Source organism: Podarcis raffonei, chromosome 14, assembly GCF_027172205.1.
Source record: "Podarcis raffonei isolate rPodRaf1 chromosome 14, rPodRaf1.pri, whole genome shotgun sequence".
Classification (NCBI taxonomy): Eukaryota; Metazoa; Chordata; class Lepidosauria; order Squamata; family Lacertidae; genus Podarcis; species Podarcis raffonei.
The window spans coordinates 35,113,020-35,126,000 of NC_070615.1; the positions used below are offsets into that span (position 1 = coordinate 35,113,020).

At 50.6% G+C, this 12,981-nt stretch overlaps 1 protein-coding gene across 2 annotated transcripts; it reads right to left on the reverse strand.

The window, feature by feature from the left end:
- Positions 1 to 29: 29 nt before the first annotated feature.
- Positions 30 to 5,658, reverse strand: PERCC1 (proline and glutamate rich with coiled coil 1). Of its 2 annotated transcripts, none has more exons than XM_053365578.1 (2): positions 5,589 to 5,658; positions 30 to 2,743 (listed from the first exon to the last, which is right to left on the reverse strand). In XM_053365578.1, the coding sequence occupies exon 2, from the start codon at positions 2,696 to 2,698 to the stop codon at positions 1,829 to 1,831; it is 870 nt and encodes a 289-aa protein (XP_053221553.1). In that variant the 5' UTR covers positions 2,699 to 2,743; positions 5,589 to 5,658; the 3' UTR covers positions 30 to 1,828. The 2 variants fall into 2 exon arrangements, with proteins under 2 accessions (XP_053221553.1, XP_053221552.1); XM_053365577.1 differs by lacking the exon at positions 5,589 to 5,658 and adding an exon at positions 5,364 to 5,569.
- Positions 5,659 to 12,981: the final 7,323 nt, after the last annotated feature.

A 12,981-nucleotide genomic window follows, 5' to 3' on the forward strand; every position in this document is an offset into this window, starting at 1 on the left:
TTTGTGCACATTACTTGGCTGGAGAACTGCATTGCAACATATGGGAAAGTGAAGCTTTCAAAGGGTGGCTGCAGTTTGGCCTGTGTAAGTGCAAATTAGGTGGGTGAGGGCAGGCAGGTTGGTGGGAGCTTTGCCCCATTTGCCCTAATGGGCTGGCCTCCACTGGACATGCTGGGCACTTAAATAGATGAGAAGATCGATCAGGTTGCCTCGTTTTCTAGTAAAAGAATTGATTGATTGGCCTACAAAGAAGGCATGGAAGAAGCAGATAAGAGTCTCTTTTTGTGCAGACACAACAGGTTTGCTTAGCAGAAGACAAATGATTTTGCTCTCCAGACACTCCTATCATTGCACCATTTATTGCACACATGCATACAGACACCCTTCCTGATGTCATCTGGATTTCAAAATCACTGCTTCACATAGCCCTCTCCATTGCACATATGGAAACTGGATGATGATGATGATGGTGATTAACCAATGTTCATCCTCCTCAGAGTACGTCTGTTGAAATTAATGGATATGACCAAATGAGAACTATAGAAGTGTACAGTTGGATAGGGTTCCTTCAAAAGGTAAAAACCAGGACACCCTGAAAAAAACCCCAGAAGACCCCAAAATTGTTGTTGAGCTTCAAGGAAACCCCCAGAGTTGTTGAGCTTTTTTTAAACAAAAACACCCCCAAAAGGTGATTTTCCTCTTGATTTGTTTAAGATTAAGGACAAAGCACCGCCTTTCACCCTGGATATCAATTCTGCCTTTGAAATCCCAGTGTGGCAGTCCTACAGTTAGAAGGGCACCAAGCATCATCTAGTTCAATCCCCTAAACCCATTGATTTCAGGACTTAGTTGGATTCAGCCCTTAGAATTGATGAAATACATCAGTATTTCACAGATTCTCCGTATCTTCTTTCATACCCTTTTATAACAACCCTGTAAAACAGGCCAGTATTGCTTTATGCATTTATTATTACTTTTACAAAACACCTTTCCTACAAAGTGTTCAAGGTGGCACACACAGCTCTCAACTCCCATCCTTACACCTCCACCCGCTAGAGTTGGCACACCTGGTACAAATGGACTTGAGATGAAGCCTGTGCTCTTGCAGATAGTGCGGGACTCCAACTCCCAGCAGCCGGGGATGATGGGTATTATAGTCCAGCAACATCTGGAGGGCCACATGTTCTCCATTGCTGCATTCAATCCATCCCAAAAGGCTTCTGCCTCCAGAGCCACCACAGACTGGGTCCAGTTGTGAGCCTGCCAGGGCAACTGGTTCTGCCCTCTGGCTCCACCCCTCCTCCCCTAGACCCAGAACGGACAGCAAATGTTCAGAGAGAGTCAGTTCCCTTGTGAGGGGAAAGTACTGGAGGAGAGTCACATTCCCACCCCCCACAATATTTATTTACAATTATACAAGCTGAGCAAGAGAGAAGGGAGACCAGGTCTCCAATAGGTCAGGGGGTGGTGATATTTTGGGGGCCAATGGGAAGATAATGACACTTTGAGATAGTGCTGGAGGTGGGAGATAGTGCTGGAGGTGGGTGGCATAACACAAATGGCGGCGGGTGTGTGTGGCATGAGAGAAAATGGCCGAAACAGGGGGTATGGCATAAAAGAAAATGGCTGCCGCAGTTGAAAGAGTAGAAAAAGAGACAGGAACATAAAATGGTGCAGACATTGCTCCCACCCCCGATCTTGTGCATTGTCAATTTTTGAGGGGATATTCATGGGAGCCATGTTGGGCACAGGGCTAATGGTCCCTGCAATAGGGAAAGGGCTGGAGCCCATGTGAGAAGAATTCAGACGTTGCAACCCTTCTGAACCCTCATAGACCACCAAAATGGTCAGTGTCTACCACCCTCCGGTTTGTTTCGCTAGGATGCTCTCGGCTGGGATTCAGGTCCTCTTGGCAGGTTTCGGAAGTCCAGTTGGCCAGCAGGTCACTGAAATCTGGAGGGTTGCCATTGAGTATACAGACAGGGCTGAGGGATGGCTCTTTCCAGAAGGACTGGGGCAACTTCCTGCCATGCATGGGGGTGATGTGGCCATACTTCCTCTCCAGCCTCAGCTTCCTGTTCTCAGAGGAGGCTCGCTGCTTGACGCACCTGACCAGGGCGTATTCAAAGAGCTCAGCCAGAGGACCCATCTTCTCTGCATCCTCTTTGCTGCAGACAGATCTCCACAGCTGCCTCTCCAGCTGTGCTGGGGGCTTTGAGGGGTCAGGGAGGTCACTGCTGTCATCTTCTTCCCCAATCTGAGAAATCCTGACTAGGTCAGCATAGTACAGAACCTGCCCTGACAGCTGAGGGGAGCGGCGGTCCTCGTAGATGTTGCAGGACTCTGAGCCTTCCTCTTTGCTCTTCCGGCCGAAATATCTCTGGATGTCATCGCTGATCCGCTCAGCGAACCGAAGGAGCTGCAGCGTCACCTCTGTGTTGCTCAAGCTGGAGTCGGCAGAGCCTCTGTCTGCACTGCAACCTGCAGAATTGCCTACTGTTTCCATATCCTCCCTCTCTTCCTCCTCCTCCTCCTCTTCCTCCTCCTCTTCCTCGTCTGCCTCCATTTCCTCCTCCTCCTCTTCCTCCGATAAGTCTTGGAAAATCATTTCCTGGCAGGTTGTGGTGGATAGGAACGAATTCCGGAATGCTGTGGGCAGCTTAAATTTGCTTAGGCTTTGTATAACCCCAGCGGCCATTTCCCCCGCTCCTATCTCCACGCTGTACAAGTGGTTGAATCTGGACTAAATAAACAGCGAGGAGAACAAAGCGTCAGGTGTCTGCCAAGGAGAGGGAATGCACAGTATAGCTATCTTTTGTGGTTATTATCATCCTCTAACAGAGAACTTGAGTGGTGAGTGCTGACAGAACTGGACCCACTGAGAAATTAGGAGGAGGTATTAACATATTCCTGGAGCACCCACTAGTAATAATTAGTACACTGTAATTTAAAAAGGGGGGGGGGTCCAAAAAAACAAAAACAAATCAGAACTCCCCTCCCCTCCCCGCAACAGCCCAGGGCCTACTGGGTATGCTCTGTGGCTTCCAGAAACCATAAAATAGGGGTTGGGGAAAACCTTCCAGTCTGAGGGCCACATTCCCTTCTAGGCAATCTTCTCGGGGTCCCATGCTAGTGGTGGGCAAGGCCAGAGGCAAAAGCCACAAATGTACACTCATTCATTCATTCATTATATTTATGTCCCACCATTTCTCCCCAAGGAGCTCCAGGCTCCCTCCCTCCCTGTTTAATCTCCGCAACAGCCCTGTGAGGTAGGTTAGGCTGAGAGGCAGTGACTGGCCCTAGGTCACGCAGTGAGTTTCGTGGATGAGTGGGGATTGTGAACCCCGGTCTCCAAGGTCCAACACTTTAACCACTACACCACACTGGCTAATTTCTTCATGCACTGGCACAGTCTTCCATGCAAACGAGGCATTATCAGACTTCCAGGGCACATTCCAGCCAGGCAAAAGCAGCTGGTTTGCGTGTTTGTGAAACTGGGCCAGCCAGGGAGGGGTGTGTTGGATTAACAGAAAATAACATGAAATTAATAGTAATAATAATAATAATAATGATAGAAAATTGACTTCAAAGTTGTTGTTCTTTTTAATGATAAAAGGAAACGGGGGAGGAGCTTAAACTCATCTGCCAACAATGAGCATCTGGACAGCAGACCAGAGCAAGCAAATAGGCCACCTGGTCACTTCCCTTCCTTGCTGAGGTGATATCTACTCTAATTCTCTTTAAATCACCACCTTCTATCACTTATCTGCCCCTTTCACATGGTGGGGTCCTTGGTCCCCAATGGCATCTTAGAAGTGTGGAACTTATTCCAAACTGACTGTTTTACTTCAAACTGCATGTAGGGTGTATGCCGTTTTTATTTTAAACTCCCCCACATCAAAAGCTCCATGCATGCAGAAAGCTCACCTGTTAGGGAAAGCGATAGATGAAGAACAGGGAACTTGCAGCCCTTGCTGCTGCACTCCCATCACCCCAACCTAGCACGGCGAATGGTTGCGATGTGAGCAGTTGTAATCCAATAATACTGGAAGTTTTCATCCCTGAGCTAGCCTTTCCCCCTGGTCTGCTAGTGTGCTTCATGCAGGGAGCTATGGATGCAGGAGAGCTTTCGAAAATAGGACATCATCCGTACACACTCTAGACAACAAGTATGTGTGGCTAAGTGGGATCAGCTCAGAATTCTACCATTATGCTTAATGTCCTCATTCTAATGCCTGGCATATGTGCTCCAAAATAAGAACATAGGACAAGCTTGCTGGATCAGGCCAGTTACCCGTCTAGTCCAATATCCTGTTCTCACAGTGACCACCCAGATACCTGTGGGAAACCCTCAAGCAACACTATCCCCTCCTGTGGTTTCCTGCAACTGGTATTCAGAAGATTTGCTGCCTCCACCCATGCAGGCAGAACATAGTCGTTATAGAGTCATAGAATCATATTGATTGATAGCCTCCAGAAATTGGTGGCCTTCACTGCCTCCGGGGGGTCCTTGTGGACTAGGACAGGGGAAACCAGGTTCAAATCTCTATCTAGCCATGAAGCTTGGTGGGTAACCTTGAGCCAATCAGTATTTAATGGGCTAGCCTACCCCACAGGGTTGTGGTGAGGATAAAATGCGGGTGGGAGGAGGGTATTACCGGGTATGTGCCTTGAGCTTCTCGGATAAAAGACAGGCCACAGGTGCAATAAGTCGCAAAATGGTCTCATTCTTGTGCATGTGCAGACCACGTACACAGATGGCTTCCTAGTTTGTGGCAGTTGAAAAGGGGACATAGGAAGCTACTTTATATTAAATTGCACAATTGGTCCATCTAGCCGAGTAATGGCTACACTGACCAGCAGCAGCTCTCCAGCGATTCAGGCAGGCATCTCCCCCACCTTACATGGAGATGCTGGAAACTGAATCTGAGATCTGCCACTGAGCTACTGCTGCTTCCCCAAACACGGAGAGCTGTCTTATACTGAGACTGAGTCAAATCACTGGCCCATCTATCTCAGTTGTGTCTACACTGATCGGCAGCAGCTCTCCAGAGTTTCGGGCTTTCTTAGCCCTATCTTGGTCCTTCTGCATGCAAAGCAGATGCTCTACCACTGACTTACAGCTCTTCCTTAAAGCTTAGGAAGTTTCCTTATACTAAGTCAGACCATCTAACCCTGTATGGCCTTACACTGGCTGGCAGCAGCAGCAGATCTCTAGTGTTTCAGAGAGGAAGTCTTTTCCCCAGCCCTACCTGGAGATAGTGGGGACTGGACCTGGGACCTACACGCAAAGCAGGTGCTTTACCCCTGAGCTACAGCCATTCCCCTTGCAAGGTCTTCTCTCCCCCGGTCTCTCCACTTACCTGTCCACTGCAGCTCAGCCCCACACTTCTCCTCTGCCAACTCTCAGCCCTTCCACCTGGGGCTGAAGTATTTATAGTGGCACTGCGAAACTGGGGACTAGCAAATATTTGGCGGCTGTATTGTAATCGTAGACTCGGTAAACAAAACTCTGGTTTGCTTTAATGCCCGGCAACCGGAGAACACTGTAGACAAGGAGCCTGGGAGGATGGGGAGATAGGGCTCACCTTAATGGTTGACTTCCTGGGGGATTTTCGAGTGTTATTCCTGCCAGTCCCCCTATTAGGTCTGCTGCCACAGCTGCCAAACCTCACCTCCCCCCCTGCTCCCAGCGCACGTTGACAGAGGACTTCTTATCTCCAGTGTTGATTTGGAGACGAAATCGAGCCTCGTCAAATAGGCATAAAATTAAATTTCATGGTATTTTGACTCCAGGAGTGGGCATCAGCTCCAGAAGCAAGTAACGCTTATCCGACAACGCCTGTGCAAATAGTAAGATGCCAAGCCAGAAGAGGAAGGTAACTAACTGGTGACCGGGGCAAATCGGTCCGATTCATTTTTCTGAGCTTAGGTTGATTTCCACATCAGTTTGAATCCCTATTGGCATTCCTTGAAGACCTGCCTACAGTATTTAGGCAAGCTTTCCCCCTGAGCTTGAACTTCCTGACCCAAAAACTGTTTCTGCTGCTCTTTTAACGGCTTGAAGTCTTGTGCTTTCCAACGGGCTTCTTTTATCGTATACAGTGGTACCTCAGGTTACATACACTTCAGGTTACATACGCTTCAGGTTACAGACTCCGCTAATTCAGAAATAGTACCTCGGGTTAAAAACTTTGCTTCAGGATGAGAACAGAAATTGTGCTCTGGTGGCGCAGCGGCAGCAGGAGGCCCCATTAGCTAAAGTGGTGTTTCAGGTTAAGAACAATTTCAGGTTAAGAACGGACCTCTGGAACGAATTAAGTACTTAACCCGAGGTACCACTGTAGTTCTAATTATGGGTTTTTAAAAATTGTTTTCTTTGAATTTTTTTTATTGGACACTTTGTGTTATGTACTGAGCTGAATAGGATCCAAACTGCAGCAGTCTGATTGGTCCTAGAACAATAGGATCCAAAAGGCAGCAGTTTGATTGGTCCTAGAACAATAGGATTCAGAATGCAGCAGTCTGATTGGTCCTAGAACAATGCAGCGGTATGATTGGTTGGCAGGAACCACCCAATCATGCTCCAGATAGAAGTGAATCCACAACCTGATTGGCTTACAGTAGAATTCCGGAATTAGCCAATCATGTGCAGCCCATTGTGTAAATAATGTATATAAAGCAGATACTTTGAGGGGACATCCATTCATTCCTCCTCACCACTATGAGCTGAATAAAGAGCATGAAATCACTTTGCGACTCTGAGTATAATTCACTGGCGATGAAGGTGGGATCCCGCTGAGCTGACTGCCACACACAGCACCGCAGCACCGCCACCTGCCGCACCGCTGCCTCGCATCCAGGCTTCAGCTCCGGGACACAAGGAACTCAGAATGGCAACCGACACCAGCTTCTCGCCGTTTAACCCAGCATCTGGAGACTGGGAAGCGTACGTCTCCCGTTTCACCTTCCTCCTAGAAGCCAAAGGGGTCACCAATGAAGAAGACGCCAAGAAGAGGGCAATATTCTTCAGCGTCTGCGGAGAGGAGACGTTTGAAATCGCCCGGGCTCTCCTTGCGCCTGAAGACGTTGCTACTGTTCCATACAAAACAATAATGGAACAGCTGAAGGGGCACTTTTCACCACAGCCCTCAGTGGTGGTTCGTCGAAATGCCTTCTACGCAAAGCGGCAAGCCCCTGGAGAAACCATAACTGGGTTTGTGACCTCTCTCCGCCAAGCTGCCCGGTTCTGCAACTTCTCAGAGCTGGAGAACATGCTTCGTGACCGCCTCGTCAGTGGCCTGAAGGATGAGAAGCTGCAACGACGCCTCTACGCTAAGAAGAACCTAACGTTCCAGGTCGCTCTGGAGGAGGCCCTGGCAACGGAAGCTGCCGAGAGGTCGATGCAAGAGGCATGGCCGAGCCAGCTGTCCCAACCGAGGGTCCACCACGAAGACCTCACTGACGACTCAGGATCCAACAGGGAGGAGGTGCACCGAGTACAGCAGCGCACTCAAGTAGCCCACATACCACAGCTGCCTCGGCGAGAAGGAGGGAACTGCGCAAGCTGTGGAGAAAGTCACGAGAGGAGGACCTGCCGTTTCCGCAACGCAGAGTGCAGGCAGTGCAGAAAATCGGGACACATCGCCCGGGTGTGTCGGGCTCGGCCCACCCGACGCCAGGCATCAGATGACCAATCCAAGAGCCCCAGGTCCCGGGGCCCAACGCACCAAGGCAACTCGACGGAGCTCACGGACTTCCAGGTATACCAGTTGCCTCACCCCAACGTAGAGAAAATTTATGTAGAGGTACAGATAGGGGGGGCCCCATGCCGCATGGAGCTTGACACGGGTTCAACTCTATCCATAATCTCGGCAAGGACCTTAAGGAAACTGCGTCCTATTGGGGGTCCCAAACTCAGGCCGGCCCCATTCACCCTCCGGGACTTCCAGAAACGTAAGGTCCCCACAATGGGGGTGGGGACCTTGAGGGTGCAATACCGAGGGCGGACGCAACAACTGGACTTGCTTGTGGTCAAGGGCCCCTACATTAGCTTACTGGGATTGGCATGGTTTGGACCACTGGGGCTAGCCGTCACCGGGGTGAACCACACCAGCTTACAAGTGGACGTGGACGCCATATGCAAGGAATTTCCGGGGGTTTTCGATGGGAAATTGGGACAGTATACGGGCCCCCCCATTGCTCTACAGCTTGACCCCGCAGTACGACCGGTCAGGCTCAAGGCCTGCCGGGTCCCGTTCACCCTGAAACCCCGTATAGACAAGGAATTGGACCGGCTCGTGGAGCAAGGAGTGCTGGAGCCGGTGCCTAATGGCCCCTGGGAAACCCCAATCGTCACACCTGTCAAGCCTAATGGTTCGGTCCGCATCTGCGCAGACTACAAATGTACCATAAACAAGGCCCTCACGGCCCATGCATACCCAGTACCAGTGGTCAGCCATGTCCTTGCCACCCTGGCTGGGTCGAAAATTTTTGGCAAGCTGGACTTGGCCCAAGCATATCAACAGCTGCCAGTAGATGAGGCCACAGCAGAGGCACAGACGATTGTGACGCACAGAGGAGCGTTCAGGGTAAAGCGGCTGCAATTCAGTGTCAGCGTGGCACCAGGCATATTCCAGAATTTAATGGACTCTCTCCTTAAAGGGATTCCTGGTGTCACTCCCTTCTTCGATGATGTGTTGATTGCCGGGCCCACACCAGAGGAGTTTGAGGACCGCCTCCGCACCGTTCTGCACCGTTTCCAGACGGCGGGTCTCAAGGTGAAGCGGGAAAAATGTCTACTAGGAGTGCCTCAGGTGGACTTTCTGGGATTTATGGTGGACGCAGAAGGGGTCCACCCGACTGGGGACAAGGTACGGGCCATTTGTGATGCCCCAGCGCCCAAGAACAAGACTGAACTTCAGGCCTTCTTGGGACTATTGAACTTTTACCATTCCTTCCTTCCCTACAAGGCGGCGGTAGCGGAGCCCCTACACAGACTCCTGGACAAGCGGGCCCCTTGGGTGTGGGGCCAGCGCCAGGAGGCCGCATTCCAGGCAGTCAAGGACTTGCTTGTCTCAAACTCGGTCTTGGCACACTTCGATGAGAGGCTGCCGGTGGTGCTAGCATGCGACGCCTCGCCCTATGGCATTGGCGCTGTCCTGGGACACCAACTCCCGGATGGAAGAGAGGTACCGGTGGCATACTTTTCCCAGACACTCAACGCAACCGAGTGGAACTACTCGCAAATCGACAAGGAGGGTCTGGCAATCATGAAGGGAGTAAAAAAATTCCATGATTTCTTGTACGGGCGCCCCTTCACCGTGGTGACTGACCACAAGCCGTTGCTTGGCTTGTTTGCCCCCGAAAAGCAGACCCCCCAAGTGCTGTATCCTCGCGTCCTCAGGTGGTCAATTTTCCTTGCCAGCTACCAGTATGCACTGATTCACCGCCCTGGGAAGGCGATGGGCCATGCGGACGCCCTCAGCAGGCTACCACTACTGGAAACAGGCCCCGACCCAGCACCTGCACAAGAGGTTATGAGCCTGGAGCTGCTTCCCGACCACCCCATTCAGGCATAAGAAGTTGCACACCATTCCAAGAAAGATAGAGTCATCTCCCGGGTCCTGGACTGGGTGTGGAGGGGTGGCCCAGCAGCAGCCCCGGGCCAGAATTCCCCGGCTACACAACCCGCAAACATGAACTGTCGGCCCACAAGGGGTGCCTGTTATGGGGAAGCAGGGTCGTTGTTCCCCAGCCCCTCTGCAAAAGGGTCCTCACAGCCCTACACGAGACACACCCAGGGGTAGTAAGAATGAAGGCCCTTGCCAGGAGTTACGTGTGGTGGCCGGGGATCGACGGAGAGATAGAGGCCTGGGTCAAACACTGCCAGGCCTGCCAAGAATCCCGCCCAGATCCCCCAAGGGCCCCAGTCCAGTCCTGGGAGTCCGCCCGAGCACCATGGTCACGCCTGCATGTGGACTTCGCTGGCCCCTTTCAGGGGAAAACATTCTTCATAGTGGTGGACTCCTACACCAAATGGCTGGAAGTCGCACTGGTACCGTCCACTTCTACGTCCGCAGCCATCCGGGTACTACGCAGGCTGTTTACAACCCACGGGCTCCCTGGCACTCTCGTCTCAGACAACGGGACTGCATTTACGTCAGGAGAATTCCAAACCTTCACGCCATCCACCACATCCATTCAGCGCCATTCCACCCTGCCACCAATGGCCAAGCAGAACCACCAAGGACACCCTTCGCCGCATGACGCAAGGGGATTGGGAGTACCGCCTTGCCACATTCCTTCTAGCACAGCACAGTACAGCACCCCCAGCTCAACGACTGGCCGGAGCCCCGCTGAACTACTAATGGGTCGGCGCCTTGCAATCAGATTGGACCGCCTTCACCCCGATAGAGCTCAGGATGAGGTAGTGGTGGGGGAAGGCAGGAACCCCCGGACCTTCGAGGCCCAGGACCCAGTGTATGCAAAGAATTTTGGGGCAGGCCCTGCATGGGTACCCGCCACAGTCACCAGGGTCACTGGCCCCGTGTCGTACGAGGTGCTAACAGATGGGGGGCAATGCTGGCACCGCCACTGCGACCAGATACGGCGACGATTCCCGGGAGAAAAATAGGAGGAGGAGGACAGGTCAGAGGAGTCCCAAGGGAACAGTGGGGCAGTGAGGCCCATAGAACAGCAGGGGCCAGCAGGAGAGGCAAAATCAGTAAATACAGAGAGGACCCGTGAGGCCGGAAGGACACCGGAACCAGAACCACGACTGAGCGAGCCGGTTGCGCCAGACCAAACAGCCCCATCACAGCCAGCATCCTTGGAACACAAGCCAGAACCTGAACCCCGGACCAGGGAACACCCCAGGCCGCAACGCACACGTAGGCTGCCGGCGTACCTTGAGGACTATGAATGCGACCTCCCGGGCAGGACTGGAACTTAGAGGGGAGGGGTGTTATGTACTGAGCTGAATAGGATCCAAACTGCAGCAATCTGATTGGTCCTAGAACAATAGGATCCAAAAGGCAGCAGTCTGATTGGTCCTAGAACAATAGGATTCAGAATGCAGCAGTCTGATTGGTCCTAGAACAATGCAGCGGTATGATTGGTTGGCAGGAACCACCCTATCATGCTCCAGATAGAAGTGAATCCACAACCTGATTGGCTTACAGTAGAATTCCGGAATTAGCCAATCATGTGCAGCCCATTGTGTAAATAATGTATATAAAGCAGATACTTTGAGGGGACATTCATTCATTCCTCCTCACCACTATGAGCTGAATAAAGAGCATGAAATCACTTTGCGACTCTGAGTATATTTCACTTTGTATGGACTTCATAGCTGGTTTCATACTTGTAAAATATAAATAAAATAATAATTATAGTTACCATTAAACCAATAGTTGTAACTATACATACCTGTACCTTCTTTTTCATGGTTTGGGGTGCATTTTCTCATTTATTGATGAGGCCTGTGCCCCCCCTCCATTCAGCACCTCTCCTGCCCCTCCCTCAGTTGCAAGGCTGTTCTGCAGCAAATGCCTCTTAAGGGCTTCATAAATCAAATTATTACATTGCTTCCTGTGATTTACCATACAAATTGGTGCCCATAAATCAATTAGAACGGGAGGTGAGGCAGGCCGTCGAAGCCATTATCTTCAACCCATTAGGGATGGGCTTCATTAGGGTGAAGAAGAGGCCATGGTTCCTTTAAGAAACAAAAACAATTCTAACATATGTCCCTTTTTTATACAGTGGGAGCTCGGGTGCAGATGCTTCAGGTTACAGACGCTTCAGGTTACAGACTCCGCTAACCCAGAAATAGTACCTCAGGTTAAGAACTTTGCTTCAGGATGAGAACAGAAATCGTGCAGCGACGGCGCAGCGGCAGCAGGAGGCCCCATTAGCTAAAGTGGTGCTTCAGGTTAAGAACAGTTTCAGGTTAAGAACAGACCTCCAGAACGAATTAAGTTCTTAACCCAAGGTACCACTGTACTTCTTTTCTAGCAGCAAAATGTCTGGGGCTACTCCTGGCTGTAGGTGCCTCAGGGCTGCCTGGTGGGCAAAATATATAAACCCACAGAAGCACTCCTTACACTGATCTGCAGACCCAGACTGTGGTTTGTGGATCATTGGTGGCACACACACTTCATTCAGAGGGTCTGCTGCATGTTCGCATTAGAAATACACATTGGTTTGTCACTGTATCTTTTATTGCTTTTTTATTGCCGAGTTAAACTGTGGAACTCACTCCCACAGGAGGCAGGATGGCTTTAAAAGACGATTAGACAAATTCATGCAGGAGAGGGCTATCAGTGGCTACCAGCTGTGATGGCTATGGGCTGCTTCCGCAGCTGGAGGCAGTGATGCGTCTGTGTACTAGTTGCTGGAAGCCACGGGAGAAGAAAGGGCTCTGGTTTCGAATCCTGCTTGCTGGTTTCCCACAGGCATCCGGTTGGCCACTGTGAGAGCAGGATGCTGAACCAGATGGACCACTGGCCTGATCCAGCAGACACTTACCTTGAGTTTTATTGTATTACAGATCGGAACTCCATGGAACGCAAACTGCAACACCACAAAAGAAGCAAATTCAAAAATAGAGTTAAAGAGCATACATCAACTACACCTTACAATCGCTACAACAGTGTTATGAGTTTGTGGGTACCAGACTTCTAATCCCTGAACCCAGTGTTGAATATCTACATCACAGAAAAGGTGGTCTAAAACAGAAATTTGAATATTGTTTTTCTCCTGTTGTTGTTTATCTCCTGTCTGGCAGGTTACTTGATTGGATTGCCTGGGGAGCCTGGCCATTCTTTTGTAGTGATAAATACTTAGACCTGGGTCAGGTCACAGGCTCACACTCTATTCATATCTTAAATGTGTCCTTAAGACAGGATTTGTGAGGAAAAGACAATGGGAGGTTTCCCACTTTGACCTTGCAGAGAAAACATTTGCTCAGTTTAGGAA

Coding starts and splice junctions, on each gene's coding strand:
- PERCC1 (XM_053365578.1), bottom strand. CDS start 2,698: ATGGCCGCTGGGGTTATACAAAGCCTAAGCAAATTTAAGCTGCCCACA.